General features: G+C 48.4%; 1 protein-coding gene across 2 annotated transcripts in view; it reads right to left on the reverse strand.

Annotated features, from left to right (window-relative positions):
• Nucleotides 1-27,398, reverse strand: part of TRIO (trio Rho guanine nucleotide exchange factor) — a 276,470-nt gene that overhangs the window by 15,795 nt on the left and 233,277 nt on the right. For both annotated transcript variants that reach the window (XM_080933897.1, XM_080933896.1), the window contains exons 35-48: nucleotides 24,997-25,289; nucleotides 24,035-24,205; nucleotides 21,466-21,561; nucleotides 18,944-19,092; nucleotides 17,175-17,241; nucleotides 15,649-15,752; nucleotides 10,425-10,494; nucleotides 8,560-8,649; nucleotides 7,256-7,348; nucleotides 6,197-6,247; nucleotides 5,914-5,991; nucleotides 4,923-5,114; nucleotides 2,144-2,321; nucleotides 326-1,134 (exon numbers count right to left, since the gene is read on the reverse strand). In XM_080933897.1, the coding sequence (XP_080790023.1) occupies nucleotides 326-1,134; nucleotides 2,144-2,321; nucleotides 4,923-5,114; nucleotides 5,914-5,991; nucleotides 6,197-6,247; nucleotides 7,256-7,348; nucleotides 8,560-8,649; nucleotides 10,425-10,494; nucleotides 15,649-15,752; nucleotides 17,175-17,241; nucleotides 18,944-19,092; nucleotides 21,466-21,561; nucleotides 24,035-24,205; nucleotides 24,997-25,289 (2,441 nt within the window). The remainder of the gene's footprint in view (nucleotides 1-325; nucleotides 1,135-2,143; nucleotides 2,322-4,922; nucleotides 5,115-5,913; nucleotides 5,992-6,196; nucleotides 6,248-7,255; nucleotides 7,349-8,559; nucleotides 8,650-10,424; nucleotides 10,495-15,648; nucleotides 15,753-17,174; nucleotides 17,242-18,943; nucleotides 19,093-21,465; nucleotides 21,562-24,034; nucleotides 24,206-24,996; nucleotides 25,290-27,398) is intronic.

Consider the following 27,398-nt stretch of genomic DNA (forward strand, 5'->3'; position numbering starts at 1 on the left):
GGTGCGCTTTCTCTTAACAGGGAGACAGGAATAAAGCGAGAAGCAGGTTAGTAGAGAGGAGAGCAGGTGCCGTCCGTGGTCCCGGGAGGGGTTAGAGGTGGCTGCATTCACTTGGTGGCTGGGTGCCAGCGCAGCCCCACAGGGCACGGACGAGAGTGTACACACAGAGGCCACAGACGTGTCTACTCAGACAGCGCACAGGAGGGCTGGAGAAGGCGATTACTGCTGCACAGTGCTGGAGAGCTGGAGTTAGTACGGAGACTTAGAAGAGCTGGCGGGACAGAGGCGGTGGGGTGGACGGACGCAGGCTCCCTGGCACTCTTACCCCGTTGCTCTGGGAGGACTGCACGGACTGCTCGCTGGCCGAGGAGCACGTGCTCATGCGGTCTGTGTCCTTGCTGGGGGCTGCGTGGCGGTGCGTCTGCCGCTGGAGGGAGTCACTGTCCCCCGGGAAGGTGAAGGAGCTTGGCCGGCTGGCAGGGGAGGCAGGAATGGAGCTCCAGAAGGAGCCCCCCTTCTGCAGGGGGCTGCTGGGAGGAAAGGTCTCCTTCCCAAAAGGAGAAGGGAACGTAGTGGAGAGAGGAGAGTTCAGCGGCGAGACGGCCCCAGGCCTAGTCTTGCCCAGAGGCAGTGGGCCCAGGTTCCCCCGGGCTTCCTTGGTGTTTCCGTCTTGGCTTGTACCAGAAGTATTCCCTGGGGCCTTCCGGGGGCTCTCCATCATCTTCATCTTGGGAATGGGTTCTGTTTCTCGATCATGACCTTCGGAGTCTCCACTCAGGGGGAGCCTGCTGGGTTGGCCAAGGCTGGCCTCAAGGGCCAGGCTGTTGCTGGGGGTAGGCAGTGAGGGGCTGGGAGCAGACATACCTGACATCTTGTCTGCCTCTGCCTGGCTTGAGGCTGCAGAGGAGACCAGCATGGGGGGGTGGTGTCTGACAGGCTGTGGGATCCTGGAGGGCCTGCTCCTGCTCGAGCTGGGGCCACTGCTACAGCTGCTGGGGCCACTGCCATGGCTGCTGCCGCCTCCGCTGGAGGCCCCGCTGCCACTGCTGCCCCCGCCCCCGCCGCTGCTGCCCCCGCTGCCACTGCCGCCGCCCCCGCTGTGGTTCCTCTGGTACTCGATGGGTGATGTCAAGGCTGTAAGCAAGCAATTCAATACAAGAAGAAAGTCAGTTAGGGCACCAAGAAAATTCCAGAGTGGTGATGTTGTTTTAAAGGCCACATACAATCAGAAGGGCTAAGGGTCAGTGAGCTAACTCAGGCAAATGCTCATGGTCACTGTCGTCTCCTACCCCAGGGGATGACATAATTTGTCAGTCAGTGGGCTAGACAGAAGCCTGGGGCAAATGCCAGACAGATTACTACTAGCCAATGGTGCCACCTACTCAGTGTCTCTGTTGAGCTGTTGGAATGTCCTGCAATATACTGAGACGGGATCACAACATTTTCGTGGGGTCTGGATTTAGGCACAGAATGTGGATATGCAGAAAAGGTGACAGGGAGGGCTGGAGTCAACAAGCATTTCACTCTCTATAGCATCCTCCAGCTCTTCATTATCCAAGGCAAATGAAATGGGAGCTGACAGTCACAGGACGGCGGCAGATGGGAGGGGCCAGAAGAGGGCTGTGCACCGCCGCTAGAGTCACTGCAGTGATGCCTCTCTGCCTACAGGCTCAGTCTTGCTGCAGAGCCCAGGGTGGATTTGAGTTTGTACTGCTCTTGCTTTGGGTTCCTGAGTGCTAAGATTACAGGTATGCACGGATCACACGCACCCATGCCTTGCTTTTTAATTAGGTATGCGACGCACTTGCCAGAGATTCTGGCACTTTTGATAAGTGTCACATCCTCAGGATCACCTCGAACTTCCTTTTCATAGGATGGGGCTCGACTGTACCATCTGTGCCCGGCAGAACGGAACAATGCAACCTGAGGAGCGCTCACCGGAAGTACAGTGGCTGCTCAAATCCCGACTGCCACCAAAACCTGTGACATCCCGGACTAATTATCAGCCCACGGTGCCCCAGCTTCCTATCTCCAGGAGACACAGTGGACAGCAAGGTCTGTCGCTATCAATACGTAACAAGAACGCCGAGACACAGAATCATGTACGTTTGAGAAAGACGCAGCCAGTAAGAGGGTACATCACCATTTAAAAAGTTGCGCTGGTTTTCTAAGATTTGGTTGATTTCGTGGATCCATGTTTGCCGGACGCTTGGACTGGAGGAATGCAAAATGAAGGTCTCCACGGCATCGCCCGTCCTGGACGTCAGGGCAAACTTACAGGGATCGTTCTCCACATTTTCCTCCAGGCAGAGGCAACTCACCTTTAAAACATCAAGTCATTATTTACAGTGGCTACGGCATGGGAGGGCATCCTGAGTATTCTCTAACTAACTGAAGGCCGGCCAGCAGAATATGCTGCTGTGGAACGTTTGGTACCCAGGTTTAATGTGAGAGGATGCTCTGACACGCACCGCAACAACACGGTCAGTCCTTTGAAAAACAATGCCACCTTTAGTAAGCTCCCTCACAAGGAGATATGTGAGGCTCCACATACACAGTGCCCTGGAAGCAGAGAGGGGCATGGGGGTTGTCAAGGGAGGGGACAATGGGGATGTCATGTTAATGGGTGGAGAGAGTTTAACTCGTGCAAGGTTACAGGACTCCCACGGCTGAGGGTAGTGGCGCAGCACAGATGTACTTAATACCAACAAGCTGTTCCTAAAAACAGCTAAAACGGCAAATACAATGTTATATACACTTTACCACCAAACTCAAAGTATTTAGTGAATCTTTTCCTATGTCGTCATGGCAAAACTACTTTTTAGCTGAATTCCGTTAGCTGAACAGCCGCAGACACCATCACAGGTCAGGCATCCCTAAAAACCTGTACGGTCTAGAGTGATGGCCTGCTGTGAAGACAGGAGCTCACCAACAACTACATAAAGTGCTTTTAGGCTACTTCTTTAAAGTGAGCATGACACACCCACTTTGTGTTCAGAATTGTGTTCCGTCCTGGGGGTTGCCAAGATGGCTTTCACGGTAAAAGGGCTTGCTTCACAACCGGACTTCATCCCTAGAGTCCACATACACAAAAAAAGGAGAGAACCAAGTCCACAGCAAAGCTTTTGACTGGTGCCCACATGTGCCATATAGCATGTACCATGTATACCCATAAATGTACCTGGGTACCCTTGCTAAGTTGCCAGTATGTATATAGTATACCTTTTTTTAATTAAAAAAAAAAAAAAAAAGACCTGAAACTAGAAAGACTTCTTGTCTGCAGCACTTTAGATAAAGAGAATTTAATCATTATCAGGAAGTGTTTTGAGCTGTTTGAAACCTCCGGGGCAAAGGCGGTTATCTGGAGTTGATGGCTCTTTCCAAGCCTCTTCTGCAGCTAGCCAGCACCCATTCTCCACAACTAAAAACTCACCAGACGGTGGTGACGCACGCCTTTAGTTCCCATACTTGGGAGGCAGAAGCAGGCAGATCTCTGAGTCTGAGGCTAGCCTGGTCTAAAGATTTGAGTTCCAGGACAGCCAGGGATACACAGAAAAACCCTGTCCCAAAATAAAAATTAAAAGTGCATATTAAGATGGCCTATCATGCAAAGGCACTTGTCACCAAGCTCAGCAATGTGAATTGGATCCCAGGGGTCCTGTGGTGGAAGAGAACTGAGTCTCCTAAGTTTTCCTCACTTTATTCACATTCTGTGGCATACAAGCACACACACACCTATACACAAATGTACTAAAAAAGAGATTAAAAATCTCGAATATCAAAAAAGGATGTGCAAGTGTATCTGACATTCTGACGAAAATACAGAGAATCGCCGCACAGAAGCAGCAGAAACATGACGCATCAACGGAACTTCAAGGGTGATGGGGTGACTTTCTGTCCATACAGTTGTGAATAAAAATTCTAAGAGGTGGGCTGATGTACGGGCATGCCTTTGGAGGGAGGCCTCTCAGTAGCTGGCACTGGGGTAGCATGAGACACAAAGGGTTTTTTTTTTTGTTTTTTGTTTTTTTTTGCCTAGCTCTGAAGCCTGCATAGCCCCTTGTGAGCAAAAGATCATGGGGCTCAGTGGCTGTGCTCACAGACCAACCTTTGATGCCACAGGCTCTAGAAACCACTGGACTCTATGAAAGCCCAAGCATCGAGCTTCACAGGAGAGAAGGCCCTGACTCACCAGCACACCATGAAGTCTATAGACTCAAAGGGCACACACAGTTCCTCGGTGCCTGTGACGACCCTAGTGTTAGTACAAGAGGCTCTCATAGAGAGCACGTCTCACTTCTGAACTCAGTCCTGCATTGCTGTAGCCATGGCAACAGCTTAGGGGTGGTGCAAGCATGCATCGCCTAGAGACTACCTGCTGGCTTCGGGACTCCTTTCTGTCATTTTGTCATCTTTGGCTTGTCTCCTTTACAGACTTAGAATCATAATCATATAATTATTTTCTGTCTGTTCACCTTTCTCAGCCACCAGAGGGCAAGCTACCCTAGGGCAGAGGGGGTATCTACCCCATCTCTGGAGCCCAGTGATTGGAAGAACCCTCAGGATCCCTCTGTTAAAGGAGAATGAGACATTTAGCTGGCTCTTTTCTTTGACCCTAGGCCAAAAGGTGAGGCTTGGAGTTGTTAGCTAAGTTTTACATGATTACCCAGAGGGCAGTGCTGCACACTGTCCAATGGCTATAGTCGCATAGGTATTAAACACAGTCACAAGGTACTGCAGACAGCAGCTCCACAGTACAGAGATCAGAGAGAGGCGGGATGCAATTTTAAGATTCATCGGTATACTAGAAGGTTTTGTAAATACTTAATTAAACAAGCCTTGGAAATGCCACCATAGTCAGACAAGTTCTTAGTATGACTGATCCATGTGCTGGCACATGAAGTTGGCAGGCACGCGCTTACCTTGATACTGTTCTTGAACAGGAATCCTGGCATGGAAAAGCCCTTTTTTTTATCAAGTGGTTCGCTGAATATGACGATCTGTTCAAAGAGGAAAACCCGCCTCTCTCTGCATCGAGGCAGGAACCCTGCATCTTGGTCTGTGACCAGGAATGTGTCCTGTAAGAGCAGTTTGCCCTGGGCAACAATTTTACCCTAAAACAGAAGAGGGGAGGGAGGGGGAAGAGAACATTGAATTCTCAGGGTCCAGTGATCTGTTTTTTTTTTTTTTTTTTTTTTGGCTTCCTCCCAGTGAATAATGTATCCGTCTAGGATTTACAGAGCTTATTCCTTTACTTTAATCAACTCTTAGCTCCAAGCAGAACAATTCTTTAAATTCAAAGTCTTGTCAACCCTGTGTAACCAACTCTCAGAGAGTAAGAATAGGCTTCTTTCAGGATGATTCTCACAAAAGGCCATCCCTCTTCCCAACTAGTGAGCAGAAGTCTCCTAGGTATAGACTGCAGGCTAGTCTGAGAAACAGACTTGGGACATTAAGCCCTAATGCTCCAGTGAGCAGGTGGCAAGAAACATTACAGCATCGCCCACGTTCTGACTCAACAGGAACAACAGCTTCTGGTCTGAATGTGCACAGAGAGTGCAGCCTGTACAAATGGGTAGGCTCAAGAACCCAGTGGTCCTGAAGTCTGTCTCCCAGGGATGAGAGAGGGGCAGGAGCCTTCATCCCTGGCTTTTGTGGCTTTAGATGCCTGGAGAGGATGCAGAAACAAAGCGTGACCCTGCTCACCTCTCCTCTAATGGCCTCAGGCGGAAGAAGGTTCCCCAAAGCAAATCAAAGGCCCTCCCAGAAAAGAGAGAAAGAAAGCCAGTCACACAGAAGAGTGAGAGAGGACAAAGAAAGAGAAAGAAAGAAAGAATACATGTGCAGAGGAATAATCCAGGGTAGAGGAAAGGGATGGGAGGCAGAGGGCGCCTCAGAGAACAACAGCATTACGTCAAATCCTTGCAGGCGCCCCACGTTCATCATGTCGTTGCAACGCTTCGGCACTACGCACATGACTTCTACGGCTTTCTGTGGGCAGGGAGAAAACGGATCAGCGTTCACTCCTCCCACGAACCCGGCAGTGCCAACCCTCCACTGCACCTCCAGTTTTACTTTCTCTCCCTCTCCATCTCCCGAGTACAGAGACAGAGACAGACACACCCTCATGTGGCCCCTCCCAGGAAAGACCCCACGCCAGGAGGGGCTTGCCCGAGAATAGCGGAACCCTAAGTACCTCTAATTCGGATGTGTCCAGGCTAGCCTTTTTTGAGTACTTGAGGAAGTCCTGTGAGAAATGAAGAGAGAAAGACGTGGTGAGAACAACGGGCAGGGGCAACTGGCCTCGACCATCCTTGCAATGGGCATTTTGGCCCGGGCATCCATTCCCCATCCTCACTCCCTCTCAGAACCACACGCCAAGGTTGCCCTCGCTTCCCTGAGACGAGCTAGGGCCTCTCTCCATGTGCAGGCCCCGAGTTTCATGTGACGTCATCTCCAATGGTGCTTGCTAACTTACTAAGTAATTCATGACTACTGCCAGGCCATATGAGAACTCAAAGTTTCATTTTCTTAAGACTCTAAGAAGAGGGGCTGGAGAAACGGCTCAGCAGTCAAGAGCATGGGCTACTCTGGAAGAAGATCCAGGAATATCCAGCACCTACATGGTGGCCGACAACTGTTAGTAATTCTGGTTTCAGGGGTGGACACACCCTCTTTTGGTCTCCATGGGTGCCAGGCATACATGTGGTACACAGGCATGCGTGGGGGCAAAACACTAAGACACATAAAATAAAATTTTAAAATATTTTCAAAAACCCCAAAAGATTAAAAAATGGTCTGTAGAGATGGCCCAGCAACTAAGAGTGGGCTGCTCTTCCAGGGGACCTAAGTTTGATGCCCAGCAGGACACAGGAGATCACAACCATCTCCAATTTTAGTCTCAACACCCTTTTCTGGCCTCCAGGGGCAGCAGGCATATGGGGTGCAGACATACATCTAGGCGAAAACACCCATACACATGAAACATACATAATTTAAAGATGGGGTTGCTAGAACGGAAGAAATAGCACTAGCATTCCAAGGTATGTGGCAGACAAAGAGGAACTTGATTCGGAACTTGAGAGGCATGAACTACTGACCAGCAGTGTAGCGTTACTTTGAAACACTTAGGACCAGAAGTAACAAGCGCTGTTGGAAGAAGACAGCAAACATTCTCCCACAAGGTGGAGGTGTGGATGGTGAGGGAAGTCCCGCCCATTCAGCAGTGACCAATCACTATTCCCACAGCCCTCACCTTCAGGAGCAGCTGGTACTTCATGATTCTCTGCACAGGTTTGATCAACAGATCAGTGAGCTGCAGTCTGTGACCCAGGCGCTGCTTCAAGTCCTGGAGATTTTAAGAGGAAACCAAACCAAACCACCTCAAGTGTTGTTTGTTAAAAGGCAACATTTTGTTCCTTATAATTCTGACAGTCCTATGAAAAGGAGGCAGCAGAAGCTTCCCAGTTCTCAGGATTTAAACGTTCTACTTCAGTCTTCCTGAGTGGGTTTTCAGAGAAGCCTGTTTACTCAAAGGCTTCTCTCTGTCTGCCTGACCGCCCTGGCTGCCCCCAGGGCTGGAGAGACTATTCCGTGGTTAAGGGTGCCGGCTGCTGTTTAAGAGGACTCTGGTTCAGTTCCCATCATCCACTGCGTGCTTATTACTGCCCGGCGCCATACCTGCCTGTGGTGGTTTGAATAGGAATGGCTCTCACAGACTCGTGCGTTTGGATATTTGCCCTAAAGGGAGCGGTGCTATTAGGAGGCGCTACTGTGGAGGAAGGCTTGGAGGTCTCAGATGCTCAAGCTAGGCCCAGCGTGGCTGTCTCCCTTTGCTGCCTGCAGGTCCAAGCTCTTTCTCCAGCACCATCTCTGCTCAAATGCCATCATGTTTCTCACCCTGGTGATAATGGACCAAGCCTCTGAACCTACAAGCCAGCTCCAGTTAGTTTTCCTTCATAAGAGTTGCCTTGGTCATGGTGTCTCCTCACAGCAAGAAAACCCTAACTAAGACACTGCCCTACTGCCATAACCCTAGTTACAGGTAATCCAATGACCACTTCTGGCTTCCATTGGCGCCAGGCATATAGCCACAACAATCACAGCCACCAAAACAAAACTCTGGAGCTATTTCCCATATGTTCCGGGTGACTGAACCGAAGGCCTTAGGCACAGCACCAGTGAACTTAGCTTTACCAGTGAACTCTGCTCTTAGCCATTTAATATTTCTTTAAGTCATTTATTTTATTTTGAGATATGGTTTTGATGGGAACCTTAACCTTGTGATCTTCTACCCTGTGTCAGGGTTCCCAGGATGAGAACTGCTCACACCATTTATTGTTAAGCACCCAGTCTTCTGAATACCAGGAGCTGTGTGACTCTAGACTGAGTCCACAGCCATTTCTCTGATTTATAGACTGCAAAGCAAGCCTTAGGAACCTAATCTCTTGGGCCATTTTGGTGAGGATTCTTTTGTTCTGAGACATTGTGGCACTCTACATTCAAGTAATCACAGTGCAGAAAGGGTCAGAAACCACCCGTTGCCATGTTGAGTCTTACCTCAAAAAAGGTGTCAATGTACTCGGAGACAATGTGCTCAGACTTTGGTTTATTCTGACAATAAACTATGTACATGTGCAACCTTCTCTCCTAGGAACCAAAAGGCAAACAGATGGTTAATCCACTGATTGAGTGGGCAGACCATTGGCGCACACAGCACCCCACACAGAAAAGGGGTCATCTTAGTGCAACACTGCCACACTGGGGAGCTCACGAGATTCAGGGCATCAGGCTACCCTGGCTCTGAGACTCTGAGATAGCCCTTTGTTCTCACTCCTGGTATAGACCAGACCGCTCTCTTGTTGGTACCAGCAACACCGATGGCAGCTCAAGAACACACTTCCATCACTCCCAGACTGCCAGTCTGTATTTTAGGAAGTCTTTATAACCTCAGATCCCATGGCAGGAAAATCAGGGACACTGGCTCTCAAAGCCATGTATGCAGACCCTCAGGGTCACCGGCACCTATCTGTGGTTCCCTAAGGGACCTTCAAAATCACCTTCCAAACAGTACTAGGACATCATTGCCCTCCTGCAGTGGTGATGTGTGTGATGTGTGTGCCGATGCACTTAGGGTCCACCGTGGGGGAACCTGCTGGTATCACAGCAAGGATTTGTCACCACTGCAAATCTGCTATGGGACACGTCAGCTTCTCTTCCGAATACTGCCAATGATGTAAAACAAGCCACTCATCCTTTTAAAACCCCAACAGGGCACACAGATCCTTCCAGCCTTCTCCTGTCGGGGCAGAAGTCTACACAGCCCTTCTGCTTCTTCAGTAACTGCCTGGAGGAGAAGTCACTTGGGACTGGAGTCAGCTCAGCAAGCGCATCTGCTGTGAACCACCCACTGAGCCTCACAGACTGATGGGCACACGCTGTAATTATTCTTATTTCGGAATCTGGTGGGGATTCTCTAGAGCACAGATGAAGTGAGCTTGTCACCTCAAGACTAGACACACAGCTGACAGTGCAGAAGAACAGTGGAAACCCAAAGTTCAAGAGGAGGAGAAAAGAATTCTGGGAAGTATGTAACCTAGCCGGACAATGCCTAGAGCCTCTCTGGGTCGAGTGGTGGCTATTCGAAGTCTGACTAGGATAACGCATGACAAACTGCCAGCAAGCCAGGCAAGCCAGCTTCCAACTGCCGGGTTCGAGATTCTCAAAACTGTGCCTGGAGCAAAGAGCTCCAGAGGGCAGGCAGCGGAAGAGACAAATACCCAGCGAGGGAGATCTCATACGGCCTTCCCCCCCCCACCCCACCCCCGTTCTGTCCCAGCCTGAAGGAAACCATCCTTTACCGAGAAGGCTGGTACATGGCAAAGGTGATGATCTACAATTACTTGAAGAGAATATTTAAGGTACCCATCCACCTTCAAGTCTTGTCTGTGTGAAGAAGAATTTTTTCACGTGCTTTACAGTAACAATAATTAAACCCTCATAATGTGCTGAGTGTAAAAAAAAAAACAGATATGAAAATCTACCTTCTACTAAGCCTAATATTAAAGAGATTCCAAATCACAAGAGCCTCATTATGTTTGAAAATATAGTGATTTTTTTTTCCCTCAAAGTAACTTGAATACGTATCACTTACCTTAGATATATGCACATATCTGGCTAGCACATCCAGCCCGCTGCAGGTATGGGCAGGAACACAATCACTAAACTGTGTACACCTGTAAGGTACTGTGTGGCGCTTGTTTGGCTCGGGAGCCTTCCGACCTGCACTGCTATAGACCCAGGACTGGGCATGCAGGTAACTCAGAGGAAGGCAAACCACACGTGTCTGACAGTACGTCCTCCTGTAAGTGTCACTAACGATGCCAGCAACACGAGAGAAAATGAATTACCGCCTCTGTACTCACGTGTTTTACGAAAAGGGATCCTAGTTTTTCTGGATCTTCAAGGCACTTCTCCAACTCTCCTAAAAAAAAGCTGGAGACAGAGAGAGGAACATGAGGGCTCTTTGTAACCTGTCTTCTTGGTTGTAGACTTAGTCATGGAGGAGGGGCTGCTGGGAAGACAACTGTATCTCACAAGGGTAAGCCAGGCAGAACAGTTTAAAAACAGAGCACAAAGAACAGAGGCTTCCGCTCCACTCCTTTGAATAATTAATACTTCTTGTCTCCACTTCTTTCAAGGACACAAGCACTAACATCTGGCCAGATACTGAATGAAAACAAATTTCCAATGCAGCAGGCCCTTTTCCTTTCTGAAAACTCAGTCTTCTTATCTATGAATTTCAGTGATAATTTTAGAAGCTCAATCCCCGAGATTTCCCCTGGGCCAGCTTAATGAAACGTTCCCAAGTGTCCCTGAAGTCGGGCTGTAGTGAAGGCACTCCCTGGTGCTCTGGTCTAGGATGAGTAGTGACCTTACCACCTGAGTGTTTAACCACCTGAGTGTTTTTACCACCTGAGTGTTTAACCACCTGAGTGTTTAACCACCTGAGTGTTTTTACCACCTATACATTGATATTTGGCAGGTGGTGCGGAGCTTTGTAGCGCTAGGGTTTTAATGTCTCCCTGGCTCTGCAGGCACTCTGATGTTCAGCATCTCTGAATCCAATTTCAATGGGCATCACAGGGATCTGTAGCAGCTTACGAACAAGCCTTGGGAGAAGCTGGCATCAAAGTACCAAACACCACACACACACACACACACACACACACACACACACACACACACACACACGCTGACACCTGCCTTTACCTTTACGTTTGTTTCTGTGGGTTTGTGTGTTCATGCTTATATGCAAAGGTACACAAGTGGAGGACAACTTATCGGAGTTGGTTCTGGACTTGAACTCAGGTCCTCGGGCTTGGTGGCCATCTCACTTCCCCAAGTATCCCTTTCTGAACTGGCTGCTCTACGCTCTTGTTCAGTCTATATTCTGTAGACGCAAACGGTGAGGCATGTTTAGAGTTGCCCTGTCGTCTGCCTGTGAGTTCTAGTGAATCAGACACTACTGACCGTGCAAATAAAGAGCTTCTCAAGAGTTCAAAGGTTTTAGGTTTTACACTCCCTTCTGAGAGCTAAGAGCAGGCGACACTGAAGTGCCCTGTGATTTCAGTTTAAAAGGCTAAAGAAGCAGAGACCAACCAGAGTGTTTGGACCTAAGAACTAAGTGGCTCTATGGCCTCAGTTTCGTTTTGTTTTTAAAGCATTTGTTTATGTGGGTGTATGTGTGTGATGTGTGCGCATGCCCACATACATGTGTATGGTTGGATATATGCATGTGAGTGTAAGTGTATGTGTGTGCACCTCCTGCCCCACCTTGATTACTGTGAAAGGTATCTCATTTGAGCCCAGAGGTCCTTGGTCTGGCTGGTCCTGCTGGCATTACAGGCAGGTTTCTGTGCCCACCCAACATTTAACTGATGCTGGAGGCATCCGAACTCCAGGCCTCAGATTTGGGCAGCGTGTGTTTTCCCCACTGAGCTTTAACAGGGGCTGGGCTTGGCAGATGTTGACAGCATGCTTCAGTGGCAGACCAGCCTTGCTGGTAAAGCAGTGGGCCTCTCCCGGCCCTGGGGATGGGAGACTGCAGCCACAACGCCACTACAGCATCAGCGGCCAGTGGTGAGCAGCCCTGTACAGTGAAGGGCTTTCAAGTTAAAAACAGAGGGGCAGGTGTGTGGTGGTGAGTTCTGTCAGGCCAAGGCATGCTCCCGTACACTGGTGCCGTACATCTCCTGATTAGGAGAGATGTGCACCAAGCACAGTGACCCGGTTTTATTTTCCTGGGCTACTCTGTCTGCTTTTCCAGTGACACTGAGTCGGGCAAGCAAATTCTAAACTCTCTGGCTGTAACTTGGACTCAAAAGGCAGCTGTGGTTCTATTAGAAACAGAATCTCACTGTGTGCAGATGCTGCTGAGTGCCACAAAAAAACAGGGTCTCACTGTGTGCAGATGCTGCTGAGTGCCACGCAGATATTAACCCAGTCACTGGGAATGAAGATACTGCTGTGCACGTGGTGCGGATGAAAAACGGAGGCACAGAGAGGGGGAGACTGTGAAACACCCTGACAGGCTCTGCTCTGAGCGCTTGACAGCCAGCTGGGCCATGCTATCCGGGAGGCCCTAGAAACCTTAAGAGCCAGGCCATACCTAGAAGACCCCTGGAGCTTCCTGTCTACAATGAGGCAAAGCATCTCCTAAACTACACATTTCTGCTGCCACAGTGTTTTTCTGAGTATATGGGGACAAAGGACTATGGGCTTGAAGCAGGGTAGGAAAACAGGGAGACCCAGGGGACCAGATGGAGGGAAAAAGAGTTCCTGGGGTCTGGTTTGTATTTCTTGCTGGCTCAGTCACAAGAATTTTAACATAACTAGCAAAAACCACAGTGAGGGTTGCTTATACAGAGACAACATTCTCTTTCCTGAGACAGACCTCAAATAAGGCTAGCTGAGAGCTAGTGGCTGCTAGAGGTAGGGAGAGCTAATTTTCTTGGGGGTGTGTGGCCTCTCCTAGGTTTCCCATGTTCTGGTAAATGCCCCTTCTCCCCTACCCACATGAATATGGATGGCACGAACTTGATTTGGTGAATAAGAGAGAGAGAGAGAGAGAGAGAGAGAGAGAGAGAGAGAGAGAGAGAGAGACAGACAGACAGAGACAGAGGCAGAGAGGGAGGGGTGGGGAGGAGACAAGCGGGGAGATGTGTGTGGGCTGTTATGAAGAGGGGGTAGGTATAATCACGAGGTTGTATACATGTATGACCATCTCAAAACATAGAAAATGAAAGAAAAGAAAAATTAACCCAATAAATCTAATCAGTAGGGGTGAGAACTGCTAAGGAACTATGCACTGATAAGATTAACCTCATCCAAAGGACTGTCAGCCAGTCTTCCTGTCTACACTCCATCTTAGCATGAGGGCCAGGAAGCAACCCTTTGCTATCTGTAAACGTGCCTGGCTCGGAGAAAATCTTACAGCCAAGGTGAGTCATATTTACCAGAAAATACAGGCCTCTACCTCCTTGTGACTTATGTATAGCAAGAATCCCTTTGACTCTAGCATCCCAGCAGCTGAAACTGTCAAGGTCCCTGCCACCTCCGAGAGGCAGTTCCCAGAAGAATAAACTTAGGTTGTGGAATGACAGCACTGAATCCTGCCCATGTCTAATGCCCCCGAAACAGCGGGGGCAAACTTTGTGCCCCTTGTTTATAAGGTATTTTGGTCACAGAAAGGAGTTTCTGTGAATTTGGAGAGCTGGTGCCTAACGGACTGTGCTGCTGCTGTGAGTAGCTTTACCATGTAGCTCCTCAGTGTTCGGAACTGTTTTGTAGACGGAATTTGGAAATGTTGGGAGACAGTGGGCTATAGAAGCCCGAGAATACTAAACACACAGTGTGTGCTCCCACTGGGGAAACTGAAGGAACAGAATGTTGGCAGAAACGTGCATAGGGAAGAGGCACTCTTAAGGTTCTAGATGGGGAACTGGGTCAAAGGCCAGGCCCGTTACTCCGACAACTATGGCTACACTACACCGTATGTCCAGTACACCTTGATGAGGGTGAATCTGTTTGGGTCCCATGGTGGTGGGGATTGAAAACAGAGACTTGTGCTCTGCCGGCGAGCTTCCCACCAGCCGAAGGCTGAATGCAGACGAAATGAACTAATGAACTTGGCGGAGAAGATCCCAGGAGGGTGTAGCAGACAGTGTGCCGCAGTCAGTACAGGTTGCTTCTGGACAGGCTTATAACGGGGATGAGAGAAGCAGGGAGAGTTTAAAAACATGCAGTTTGGCTAAAAACGAGTGCATGTTTAAGTACGCAAGGCGATTAAAGAGAAAACCACTAAAAACCTTTCTGCACCAGGTCAATATGGAAAGAGGCCTTGAAAACATCTCAAGAATTAGCCAGACTCGAGTTATGGTAGGCTCAAGAGAATGAAAGGTTAACTCCTTTCAAAGACTTTTTTTTTTTTTTTTTTTTTACCCCCTAAAAGAGCTGCTGTGGTACTTTATTTATACCGGGCTACCTAGGAAGGTGTTTCCCTTGGATTTGCTAACCAAGAATATCGGGGTGACTGCAGCCAGAGCAGACTCTGGCAGGCATAACTGGTTAGAGGGGCTTTCCCTGAGATCCCAAACTGGAGGCCAGAATGTGTGTTAGGGTCAGATACCCAACAAGGAGCCTGGGAGAGAAACGCAAGAAAGCCGTGAGAGTAACGGCGAGTTGCAAGAAGAGGTCAGGGACCTCCTACCAAGAAAAGCTGCAGAAAAAAAAAATTGGCTCAAGAGAACAGCTTTGTGGGCTGCAAATGGGAAGGCCATCCCTTAGTGTGCTCCATAAGGATCTACAGGAATTAGGGGGTTCAGTTTTACTTTGGTCTAATTCTTCCCTGCCCTGTGCCCCGTGTGTTACAAGTATGAAACTTTCTGACTACTTTTCTGATAAACAGGTAAGTTCACTGAGTTCGGAAGAGACTCTGAGAACTCTTGAAGCAGGACTGACAGACATGCCAAGGGCCTTTGGGGCCAGTGGTCGGTCTGAATCCAAATGTCCTCACAGGCTTGTCCTTTCAGTTAGGTCTCCTGACAGAGGCACTGTCTGGGGATGCCGTGGGGGACAATAGGAGATGGACTGTCTGCAAGAAGGAGGTCACTGGGACTAGTTCTTCAGAGTACATTATCCTCGCCATCCCATCTCACTCCATGCTTCCTGTCTAACAGGAAGTAAATATTCTTTCTCAGCCAGACGCCTGCCGTTAGGTCTCATGGTGCCAAGCTATCTGACCAAGCCCTCTGAAGCCATACACTGAAGTTACAGAGTTGTTTATGGTGAGTATCTTTGTTACAATAATGGGCTAACTAATACAGAGGGGAAGAACGGCTCATAGTGTGAGGTCATGACCCCAAGCAGACTGACTCTTCAGGGACCTGGCATCCTGGCATAGACTAGCGTGAAAATCATCATGAATCTTCCCCATGCCATAGAATGCTCTAACAGTACAGTTATTTGTCCTCAGCTCAAAGTCCTTCCAGGATGCTGCACAGGTTACAGACCTGACCGAACCTAAACATCTCCTTCAGCCCTGGCCAGGCTGGATACAGCACCGTGCATGATACGTGTCTTACTCACTCTCTGTGCCAGTCATAGATCTGATGGATGTTGCCAAACACGATCTTGTCTTTCCCCTTCATGTCATCAGGAACGCCGTCTTCCTTCATAAGTGCCATGTAGCCCTACGGAGCAATGCTCACACGTGAGGCGTCTGCGTCAGGTAACTGGATGGGCAGTCACACCACATAGACATACACTGTCTTGTTTAAGAACAGGTCAAAACCTGCATGGAAAGTGTCCTTCCCTATGGCTTCAAATACACTGCTATATTCTCTGTGGAAATACTGCCCCTCCTCAAACTATGCAACATTTATAAATAAATGAAAATTCTTCTGAGGAACTTAAAACAGTTAAAAGCATGTAAATGGTTTCAGAAAGCCAACGATACCGTTAGCTACTGAATATCAGAGTTGGTCAGTCAGGAGTCCCTCTGTTTTTAGGATTTATTTATGGAAACAATGGAAAGTAATGTTCTGAGGCCGTTACACAGCATATTAAAGATGGCTTTAGCAGTTTTCTTTTTATAAACTGCTTGTTACCAGAGGTCAGTTATCTATGCAGTTACAATGTGCTGTACACTTTCTGTCCACAACTTGGGCAGCTGAGGCAGGAAGAGAGGGCGTGAGGCCGTTCTAGGCAACACCCTACTTCGGAAAACAAAATAAAACTTCTATTCAATTCCAATGAGACTGAGTTTGGACCAGAAACCATACTGCTACCAGTGACTGCTAGACAGTCATGCTGGGGAGGGACAGTGGCTGTCACTACTGCTCTTCAGCAGTGCTGCGCACGGAACCAAAGGTTCTGCTACTGGGCTAAAACCACAGCCCAACAGCTCTGTGCACCCAAAATATGACTCGGTGGATACCTGTAAAGCTGAAAGAAAGACGACACCATTCTATACTATGAAAATACCTCTCCTTTAGAGCCAGGGATGATGGCACAAATCTGTAAAACCAGCATTTGGGGGGCAAGAGAGTTATAAGTTCAAGACCTGCCGTAGCTAAACACTGAAACAAGGTCTAAGAAAACTGATCTGAGGGTGTTCCTGCCTGTAACTGCCTAGCACAGAAGGCAGTGGCTTTGCTCTAACTACAAAGTGCTCAGCCAATGTTTGTGACTGAAAATGTTGGCAGAACCATCCTGTGCAAAGCCATAACCAAATCCTCTGGTAGAGGCATGGGCCACCATCAGTATCCGGATCTAAAGTGAACTCAATCCATAGTTCAGTCACACTGAGTTTTCAACCAGTATTACAGCTGTTCTTGTGGCAACATCTAATCTTATGAAACAATTAAAGGCAAAATATCAACACAAAAATCATAAGGTTGTTGCCTGTGTGTGTGTGTGTGTGTGTATATATATATATATATATATATATACACCAAAGTTTACTATGTAAAAAAATTCTTTAGAATTGTATCCTGCTTGCTAAGATGGCTAGCTACATTTCTTTAAGGCTTTCTGGAAAGAATCACCCATCTACCTTTTAAAATGGTACCTCTCTGGATGATCTGGGCTACCAAGTTTCTGAAGATACATACCTCAACCACACAGCCGAGGTCCCGCACATAGTCCCGCTCCGTCTCCACTAATTCTTGCAAAACATAGCTAGAAAAAGAGAGAAATACAGACTGTTTTCTGCAGGAATTATCCTATACAAATATGCTTTGGTGAGAATGGGTTCTTTTAGGACTGTACAATAATATCTCGGATTCACACAGCTGGCTCTGGCGGGGTAAGAGGGCATGAGCAGTTTGTCAGCAGAAGCCACTCAGGCACACACGCTGTCCAATGGAGCTGAGAATGAGCAGGCACAGTTGCAACTTTGTTGCAAAGGTGTGGCATTAGGAGGGTGCAGCGCTCTTTTAGTTATTGGAGACTTCAGTGGACAGACGTGAAGTTTTAAAATTTCAGACAGTTAGAGCGTGTGCATGATACGGAAGTGTTTCTGTCTGTAACAGCCAAGGGTGCTTAGATAAACGAGAACATCCCTCCACTAATTTCTAGGCTCCCGGAAGTCAAAGACAAGTCACTATCGCGGAAGCCACCATGCACTTGGGACATAGGATGCAGAGGCTCTGAGCTGGATCTGACCTGAAAGCGTCCACCCAAGGACTGGATCACAGTACCAGGAGGTGCTATGGAGGGACACAATCAACCCTCCGCCCAGCCCAGATGCTTTAGAACAACAGTGATGACCGGCAATGGGAAGGTATCACTAGACGTGCATGGCGACCAGCGGCTGTCTAACTGCACGTAAGGACCGTACAGCAGCAGGGAAAACATGCCTGTCACTGGAAACCTAGCCAATGAGCTGGGGCTCATGAGGTTACGGATCTCCCACAGAGGAGTCAAACAGTCCTCATCAAGGAAGCTTCCCTTTGTGGCACACGGAGAACATTATAGAAAGCCTCAGCTCATCCAAATGCACAGAAGTGACAGCTGCTGACAGTTGTCCAAGCACTAGAGATCCATCTGACACAACTGGCTCCCACACGCCCTGCATCTGATGTTCAGGGAGCACTGCAGAAGAAGGTGGGAGGGCAATAAAAGCCAGAGCAGGAAGGAAGTCTGCTGCCAAGTTGTGCCTCCTAGCAATGCCAGGGAAGCATCACTCTTGATACCTCAACACCATGGCTGCCTAGGCAACACTGGACCAGTGATAACAGCAATGGACATGCCAGGATGGAGAGAAAGGCTTCACAAGGCCCCAAGCCTAGTCAAAAAACTACCGGAAACCAAGAGAGCAGAGAAAGAGAAGTGAGCCATCCGAGGGACGTTGTTTATGCTTATAGAATTTCAGGGCTGACCACAGACAACACTAACCGGACTTAGCAGGCTGTATTTATATACATTTGTGTACATTTGTGAAACGTCCCAAGTTCACATTCACTCACTTGGTCAACTTTACCCTGACGCACGCCATATGCCTGGTGCCACACAGTTGCTGGGGACTTACTCTTACTGTCCCATGCATATGGTACCTCTCACCCAGAGGAAGGGCAAGCCTTTGGGGTTAATTCTTAGGACATTCGCTGCCATAAGCGATCTTACCAGAATTGAGAAATGCTAAGTTACATTTTAAAATAACTCACATTTTGACTAATTTCAAATGGATTTAATTTTATGTTCCCTCCCTTTTATTCTTGTCATATACACTCATATGAAGACAGGGACTCGCCTACCTACAAACACACATGCACTCACACCCAGGCAGGCGCTCACACACATGCACGTGCACATGCACACACAAGCACACGTGCTGTAACTGGGAGGGAAGTGGGGAGGTGTGGAGGCTGGCACTACTTACTGCCTTCTCTTTAAAGAGCTGCATTTTCTTTCTTCCATCTCATCAATGGGCGAGGAGGAGGAGATCAGGGAGTTGTCTGAGGGATTGAAGGACGGGCTGCTACTGTCTCCCTGGTCAACAAGCAGTGAGCTGGGACGGTCCTCCAGGGTCTGGAAGAAATGTAGCAAAGGAACAGTGAGTGCTTACTGCCACAGCCCGTGACGGCTGATGACAGGGTGAAAAAAAAACTATGTCAGAAACACAGCAGATGTGACTGGAAAATTACAGGATCTCTAACAACAGATCAAACTCATTATCAAGAAGGGGCTTAAGAGATCTGCCACCCCTGCAAAGGACTCAGTTTCTACGCCCAGAACCCACAACCATCCGCAACTCCAGCCCAAGGGGACCCGGACAACCTCTTTACAACAGCAAAACCAACAACAACCCATATCTGAGTCAGAGTAGCTAGGTACACAGCAAAATTAGAGTAAAAATGTTAATTGACTTCTGTGTGTCTGTGTAGTATTTCCCAAGATCGCTCTCATTCTTTCCCCGCTGTAGAGACTTGTGCAGAGTTTGACGGTGGATCAGGCAGCCCGTGTGGGTTGGAGCTAGGTCCTCTGCGTGTATGTTGTGGCTGTGTGGCTTCGTGCTCTTGTGGGATCGCTAACAGTGGGGGTCAAGGCTGTCCCTGTACTTGGGACCCTTTTCCTTCTGCTGGGTCGCCTCACTAGCCTTGAAGTGTGAACAAGTGATCGGTATTAATTACTGTCCCTTCTGGATTAGGTTGATGTCCCAGGAAGACCTGCTCTTTTCTGAGGGGAGGTGGGGTAAGATCTGGGGTAAAGGGAAGGAGTGGAGTAGAAACTGCATGAGAGAAGAACAAAAGGAAGTGAAAAAGAAAAGCAAAGATAACTTGACACTGCTTAACAACTGGAGACTGTTGAATGGCTGCTTATCAACCCTTTCTTCACCGGACTCCACGAGTGCCTAGATATGCAGCAGGAACAGCCGGGCTGTCTCTATGTAAACACGGGGGGGGGGGGGGGGGGAGACAGGCACGTAACTGCAAAAGCGCGTCTCTTTGCAGGAGGACCTAATCGAGGACTGGTGGGTATTAAAAGAGCCTGCTGTGGCGTTTCTCACCTGCTCTGGGGATTCTGTGTCCCTGACTCTGAGCTACCTCACCACCAACCCCCAAGGGCAGGTAAGGTCGGGCAGCCAGTAGTCTAGGGAGAGTATTCTTAGATACCTAGGGCTTACAGCACCTTTAACACCCTTTCCTGACTCCAAGCTTCCAGCTAGACCCACAGAAGAGTTTTTAATCTCTGGCAAAACAGAACAAGAAGGTGCAGGAGCAGTTAGCTTCACTTGACTTAGCCGCTGTCGGTGAAGAGCAGTTGCTGTTTGTATGTCCCGCTTTCTTCCCATACCGGGAACAGACGCTTCATTATCATGGAGTTTTGGTGACACAGGGCTGTGTGATCCTTGTTAAAGGAAGCTCAACGGAGCTGTAAAATCACAGCAACTCCTGCTCTTATTTACGGAAATCAGAACACTGTTGGTTAACAAAAACTGCACTCTGATAAACAAAGAGCGGTTGGCTTTTACTGCGAGTCCGTATTCTCTGAGTGTCAGGGTTTGCGTCATGCTCGTGGGTCAGGTGGGTGACGACAGAAGACCGGGGGTGACGGAAGACACTCTGCCCTGCACAGACTAGACAGCTGGGGCTCATTAGACTAAACTCTGCTTATCTGAATAATGAGGGAAAGAAAGGGAAAAGAGAAAGACAGGAGAGAGCACAGGAGTAGTCAAGCCCTTCATCTATGCCCACAGGGCCATGGCCTCCAGCAGCTACCAGGACCCGAAACAGAGGCTCAGGCTCCTCCTGAAGGCCTGTCCTCAGGTGTGACCTGCCTGACACAGCACCAAAGAGGACTCGGAAAATCGGATGAGGGCACAGGATCATAGTCCTTTGTAACACCCAAGCTGTGGCAGCCCTTGGTCCCTTACACAGACGTGTGAGTATGACAAGGCTGGAGTGCACAGACCCCAGGGATTTTAGTGTATTACTGTGAAATCCTCTCCTACCGTGTTTTATGAGAAGGTCATTGACAAACCGTCATTTTAAGTGCAATCGTGTGGTGGAAGGAGGGAGGGAAGCAGCATCACAGAACGCCTCAGAGTAGGTGGTCAGCCCAGAGAAACCACCATAGTGTCATGTCCTCTGTGAGTGCAGAGTGCTTTGTTCGGGTGAAGATCCTTACGTGCTGGGACCCACAGTCCCCTGGAACCTTCCCCTGGCTGCCTTTAGCTCAGCTAATTTTAACCTGAGCTCTGTCATGCCATGAACTGCAACTGTTAGAGTCACAGTTTGTTCTGTGGGTCCTTGGAACCACCCATGAACCTTAGGACGGAACAGCAGACCTCCAGGTTCAGTCCTGGTCAGAGTGAGGGTACTGTGTGATCACAGCTGCATCCACAGCGCCTGTACGCAGGCAGGGGAGTGACTTGCAAACCCGGTGCTTGAGAAGCCTTACCATTTTGCTCTTCACGAGTTCTTCAATCGCACTGACAAGCTCGGCTGCGCTGGGAGTCTCCGAGCTGGTGGGGCGGACTAACAACCTCGAAGAGGCCTACGGGAGAAGTTAAGACAGGACGGGGAGGAGAGGCCTCTCATTAGTAACCGGCAGACAGAGAGCTCCCTCATAAACTCCAGCCTTCTTTTTTTTTTTAAAGTAAGTCCAGACAAAAAGACCACAAGTTTGTCTTTGTTTGCATTTATTTAGAGTCATCCTTTTATATTTACAATATTCTGACATGAAACATTAAATAAAACCTGTCTAGGATACATGTGGGAAGCAGACAACGTCTGTTTTTAATCCACAGTCATGTAACATCGTAATGTTTTTCAGAGTGTTGACTGGGCACGGGGCTGTAACTCGGCACATGCTGGCTCAGGCTATGGCGAGAGACAGAACCCGGGCAGCAGAAGGGAAAGAGGCTTAAGGTCTAGTGGGCGAATCTCCAAATGATCAAGAAACCAAAACGGGGCTACTAACAACATGTGTTCATGGGACTAAGAAAGGGAAGGGAGCCAGGGTGCAGTGCCCAGATGGGGAAGGGGAACAAGCTCACCATTTCCTGTGCCATCCATTCCCCAGTGATTACTGCAGAGGACAGAAGAGCTGAAGCCTCACAAGCTATGAGATGCCACTCATGGCTAGACCGAGGGCATCACGGGGGCGACAGTCAGGGAGGCTGAGGGAGGGGCCACTGAGCTGAGTTTCAGTAATTAGCAAACACTGTTTGCAGATTACTTCTGCTGCAGATAGCTGGGGACTGAGGGGCGTAAGTAATATGAACCTCGCTTCATATTAAGGGCAGCAGAGATGCATGAGACACGTGACTGGCTGTCTGAGAGATGCATTTCTCACAGAGGACAGATACGGACTTTTACGGCAGGCTTTCACATACGTGGACTAAAATACGGGCTTTTACGAGACAAACGCTGGTTTGCTCTAATGAAGTTTGGAATATGAGATGAACGGAAAGAGGAAAAGAAACTCAAATGGAAAGGTAAGGAAACTGAGCCAAAACAGACACAGAACACAAATCAACGTAATGCTGCATGGAGGTTTACAGAAAGAGAGAACAGAACAAAACAAAAAATTAGTCCAGGATAATATACCGTCTGGGAACATTGCTAGATTTCTGTAAATGAAGATTTGCTATTGATAATACCCAGCCAGGTTTCATGGTAAACAATAAATGATTCCAGTAAACAATACTCTGGCAATTTAGTCCTTTTAAGGGAAGAAAATAAGCCAATAAAGCCCGTGCCTCATTGCTTGGATAACCACCCAGATTTAAAAAGTTTATTGTCCTGCTTTGAAAAGGCTATTAGTTTAGATTGTTATAAACCAGCTTCTGAGTTGTCACAACACCCACACAGCCTGTTGCTTGGCCAGCCCGAGAGAGCCTTCTGTTTCTTCCTCAGACTGGCCTGCTCCAACAGCGACACGCAACTCTAAGGGACAAACCAAAGCTTGGCTCCGAAGCTCACAACCAGTGTGCTCAGACCCACAGCACGCCGGCTGTGCTCATCCGTGGGAGGCACAGGGTGTGTGGGATAGAGCTGTGTGCTGGGAATTAAGACTAAACATCAAGTGTGGGAACCTCGCTGCTGCCAATCAGTGACTGCGGTACATCTTCTGTTGTCAAATAAAGGCTGATAAATCTAGCAAGCGGTGGACAATACCAATAAAGGAATCAGGAAGGGAAAAGAACAAAAAAAATTGTGAAGGAAAAAATGCTGAAAGCACATCTATTTTATTCAGGAAACTTAGTTATTGCCAAAGAAAACAAAAGAACAAATCCCAGCAGTAACTTCCTAGTTCTGTTTAAGCTCCTAACGGAGTGGGGGAGGGGAGGTCACGTTGGGACCAGGGCGCAGCAAGGTTGTGAGAGCTTCATTTACTAGGCTTCCTTTTTTTATATTTTATTTCTGAGATTTTACAACCTGGGTGGAGAAATAATCTAAATGATAGAAGCGGGAAGGGAAACAGACTGCTGAGGCTCCAAGCCTTCAGGCAACCAAGGGCAGGCAGCCACAGGGCTCTCAGACTGTCTCCTAGAATTCTGTAACAATGTCTCTATGAGCACGCAAGGCATGCTGGGGGACGTAACTGAAGAGCAACACCACCTTCTTTTAACTAGAAAGTCACATGCAAAAACACATGATGGGGGGAACATGGTGGCCTACTGTGTGCCGAAAGCTGTGTTCAGGCTGCATGAGACTTCTCTCTCGGGGACTCTAACCAACATGTTAAAAAAAATTACTTTAAGAGTAGCGATCACTGCAGCTTTGTTAAGGTACACTGAACCTATTTATGTGACCACGTAGTATGGCAGCAGCACATGCTGGCCACGTGCTTGTTGAAATGGATTTGTTACTCATACTTCTGAGATTCTGGCAGCTGAGAAAGCACCAGGCTTCCGGTGCCTTCCCCCACACCCTGGTCTCCCAGCCTCTGAAAGGTGCTGGCGTGGAATCTAAGGGACGGCCCCGCCTCTGGCCTGGGTACATATACACGGCTGTCCCTTTACCTTGTCATCCTGCGAGTCCGGCTGGAGGAGGCTGTGCTGTTGGATGGCCATGGGCGGAGGCAGTGGGACAGCATCAGCGCCCTCCTCTCCTTCTTCTTCCCCACAGCTCTGCATGCCCGAGGACGAGGATTTGGACAGTGTACCGCTGCTGAGGCCCTCGTTCCGTCCTCTCTGAAATCAAACCAGTGATTGTTTATGTCGGACCGAGACCGGCAAGCCTGGGTTACAGGCCAGACTCGGGGCTTCTAACAGGAGAGCTCAGTCAGGCTGGAGTCAAGCACATACTTGTTTTCTATTTGCATGAAAAATCTGAGTTTTAGCTTTAGTGAGCAACGCAGATTTATAAAATAGATACATGAATACATAATGACCTCTGTACTGTGATTAAAAATTCAGCAAAAATAAGTTTAGTGAAAAAAACACAGAAAACACATGAAGCAATAAAATAAAACAAATGTGACACTATTTTTTGTTGTTTTTGTCTTTTGAGCCTGGGCAGAACTTGGAAGAGACCAAGTTAAAATCCCTAACGGCCCTGCCAGTGTTGAAGACGTTCTGGAGACATGAAGGAGGGTTTCTCGAGTACAACACAGAGCCTCCTGAGACAAAAGGGGACGGGAAAAATCTCCTTGATGTCCTGTCTTCACTTTGAGGACATGGTAATAATGTGGAGAGTCCCGTGTGGCGAATCAAAGCAGTATAATGGCGTTTCCAACAATCAGCCCGCACTGCACTCAACAGACTGTGGAGCAGAAACCTAAGTGGGGCTGTGGGACAAGGGTGCTCCTCTGCAAACTGAATCCATGAACCCCCAAGACAGCAGCTCACTTCCCTTGAAAGAAAACACCGGAAGGCCTCCATGGATCCACAGCTGGTGGCTCCCGTGACTTACTTGTAGTCACCCTGACTTACCACAGTGACCCATGGCTAACTGCAGTCCCCCGTCTTTTCCACAGACCTACCTCTTCGATGGTCTCATCCTGTGGGGTGGCGGCGCTGTCATCTGAATCCTTCTGTGAGCCAGCATCCGCACTCTTCCGGACCTCCCTGCTCTTCTTGTGCTTGTGGGCTAGCTTCTTGGCGTGGCCATCGGCCTTGCCACTGCTGAGCCGCCGAACAGGGCTTGTGAGCCACTTGCGTAGGGTGTTGCCAGGCCGCTTGGGACCCGGTGAACTCTGTGCTCCGATCATGTGGGGCTGAAGGGAAGCCACAGAGGCCGGTGGACTGGCGTCATTACTGGAGACAGACAGTGAGTCTGATGGGACAAGAAGAAAGAACAAGGGCGTTTTAATGAGTGAGACAAAAGTTCCCCCACGCCGTGGTCAGGTCTCTGCCATTTAGCCACATGTTCACCTCCATCTTAACGGACCAGCAGGTGGGCTGATGGGAACTCTGTTGTCTTTACCTAGATGCTGAAACAGAAAGGAGAGGACGGACACCTCTTTCCTAGAGTGATTATCAAGCTGGGTTTCTGTTACAGAGACCCTGTCCCATCCCTAAGGTAGCCCATGTCACCAATCCTGAAGGCCATGGTGGCCACTGCGCAGATTCAGGAATTTGGTTTGTTTTTATTGAGTTTGACACACTATTGGTAAGAGGAAAAGGATTAAACGGAGCCGGAGTTAGGCGACATGTTTCTGTAAACTTGAAAGCCAGCCATCGGGAGCCAAGTGGTTACTTCCCAAGCACCTGACACGGGGGCTCTGCCAGAGCAGTCTTTTAGGAGACGGTAATGATGAAGATGACTATCGGCCAAGCGCTTATTTATTTATTCTTTTTAGACCCTTTAAAGTCTGAAAGCTTTATGGCTGTTAATCTTTAAAAGCACTCTTTTATACACACCTGCACGGGCCCTTGTGCCACCAGAGCCTGTGATGACAGCTCCCACAAGGGCTTTACAGAACTCAAGATCGGGAGGTTCTAATTGTTGCCTCATTATCAATATTATATTTTTTGCCCAAGACACAGACAGAGGATATGACCCACCATGCATCATTTGTGCCTTAAAATTTGGGACTTTTCTCTCCAGAGGCAACTGGTTCAAAACAAGTTAATGTCTGCTAATAGATAATGCTTCTGTGTGTGCATGTAACATGCAGCCAGCACCTTGTATGCATAGGTGTGCATGCATTTTCTATTTATCTAATCTATCTATCTATCTATCTATTTATTTATTCTCGGTGAGAGTTATCGAGCTGTGTTCACATGAGCCCATTGTCAGGTATAACCACAAGAGGCAAGAGAAGATGTTAACTTTAGGTCAGTATCCCTGCCTGGCATCTAAGAGATCAGAAGCCACAGTCCTCAGCTCAGGCCTCTTGGTGTGGTGACCATATAAATGACAGAGATGCAGGGCCGGGTAGTCCACATGCCATGTGGTACTTCACTAAGCTAACTTGGAAACAATTTTTTCCTGACAAGGTTTTGCTTATGGTTCAGTCTGGCCTGCAGCTCAGGGTTCTGAATCAGTTTGACATGGGGCAGGTCACTGTGTAAGGTTGTTTTCCTTCCCAGGACAGAACAATGTTTCGAGCGCTGGCAGCTATTACAGATTTAGAAGGAAACTGTGTTGAACTTTGAGTTTTACTTTCAAAGTCTTTCATTTCAGGAGATGGAGATACAGAGGGAAAATCTCCCCATCTGTCTTTAAGGTTAGCAGATGTTCTATTGTATCCAGTATAAATGTGATACAGTCATAATTTTGGATATTGGCAAAGGGAAAAATAACCAGATAATTCTTCCATCCACTTCATAAGTCTAATGTCAAACCCCTCATGCTTCTGATTCTCTGCAACAGTGCACTGTGTGTGTGTGTGTGTGTGTGTGTGTGTGTGTTAATATAACAAAGTTCTCTGCCTAAATCTGTAGATCACACTGGTCCACGTATCTACTCTGTACTAGGATATGACCTAACGCATAAGTCAGAAGTTAAAACCTCCAAATGATTTAAAACACAATGTGATCTTTAAAAGAATGTGGTCAAGTATCTGCTGTTTCCATTATCTGAAGAACCAGTTTTGCCCGGCAGAACAGCTCCACTGGTATACACTAGAATTCATTAGAGATCAGAGCTCAAGGTGGCACCTCTGTGGTGGATGTGTGCTCTACAGTGTTGCTGGGCACAGCCTTGGTAACCAGTTCCACACTCAGCCTACTGTGCAGTCCCTTTGGAAAGACCCTGATTTACTGGTCAACCTCATTTTCCTCAAGAGGTTCTGGTGGCCATTACAGCCAGGGGACTGCCAATGGGAGACACGGCAGCAAGTGTGAGGCACCTTTCCCAGACTCATGACCTCCCGACTCTACAGGATCCATGTGGACGGTTAGGTCCACTCAGGAAGAGACTCCCGACTTCAGATCTACA

This window comes from Micromys minutus (genome assembly GCF_963924665.1).
Source record: "Micromys minutus genome assembly, chromosome: 20".
NCBI classification, from domain to species: domain Eukaryota; kingdom Metazoa; phylum Chordata; class Mammalia; order Rodentia; family Muridae; genus Micromys; species Micromys minutus.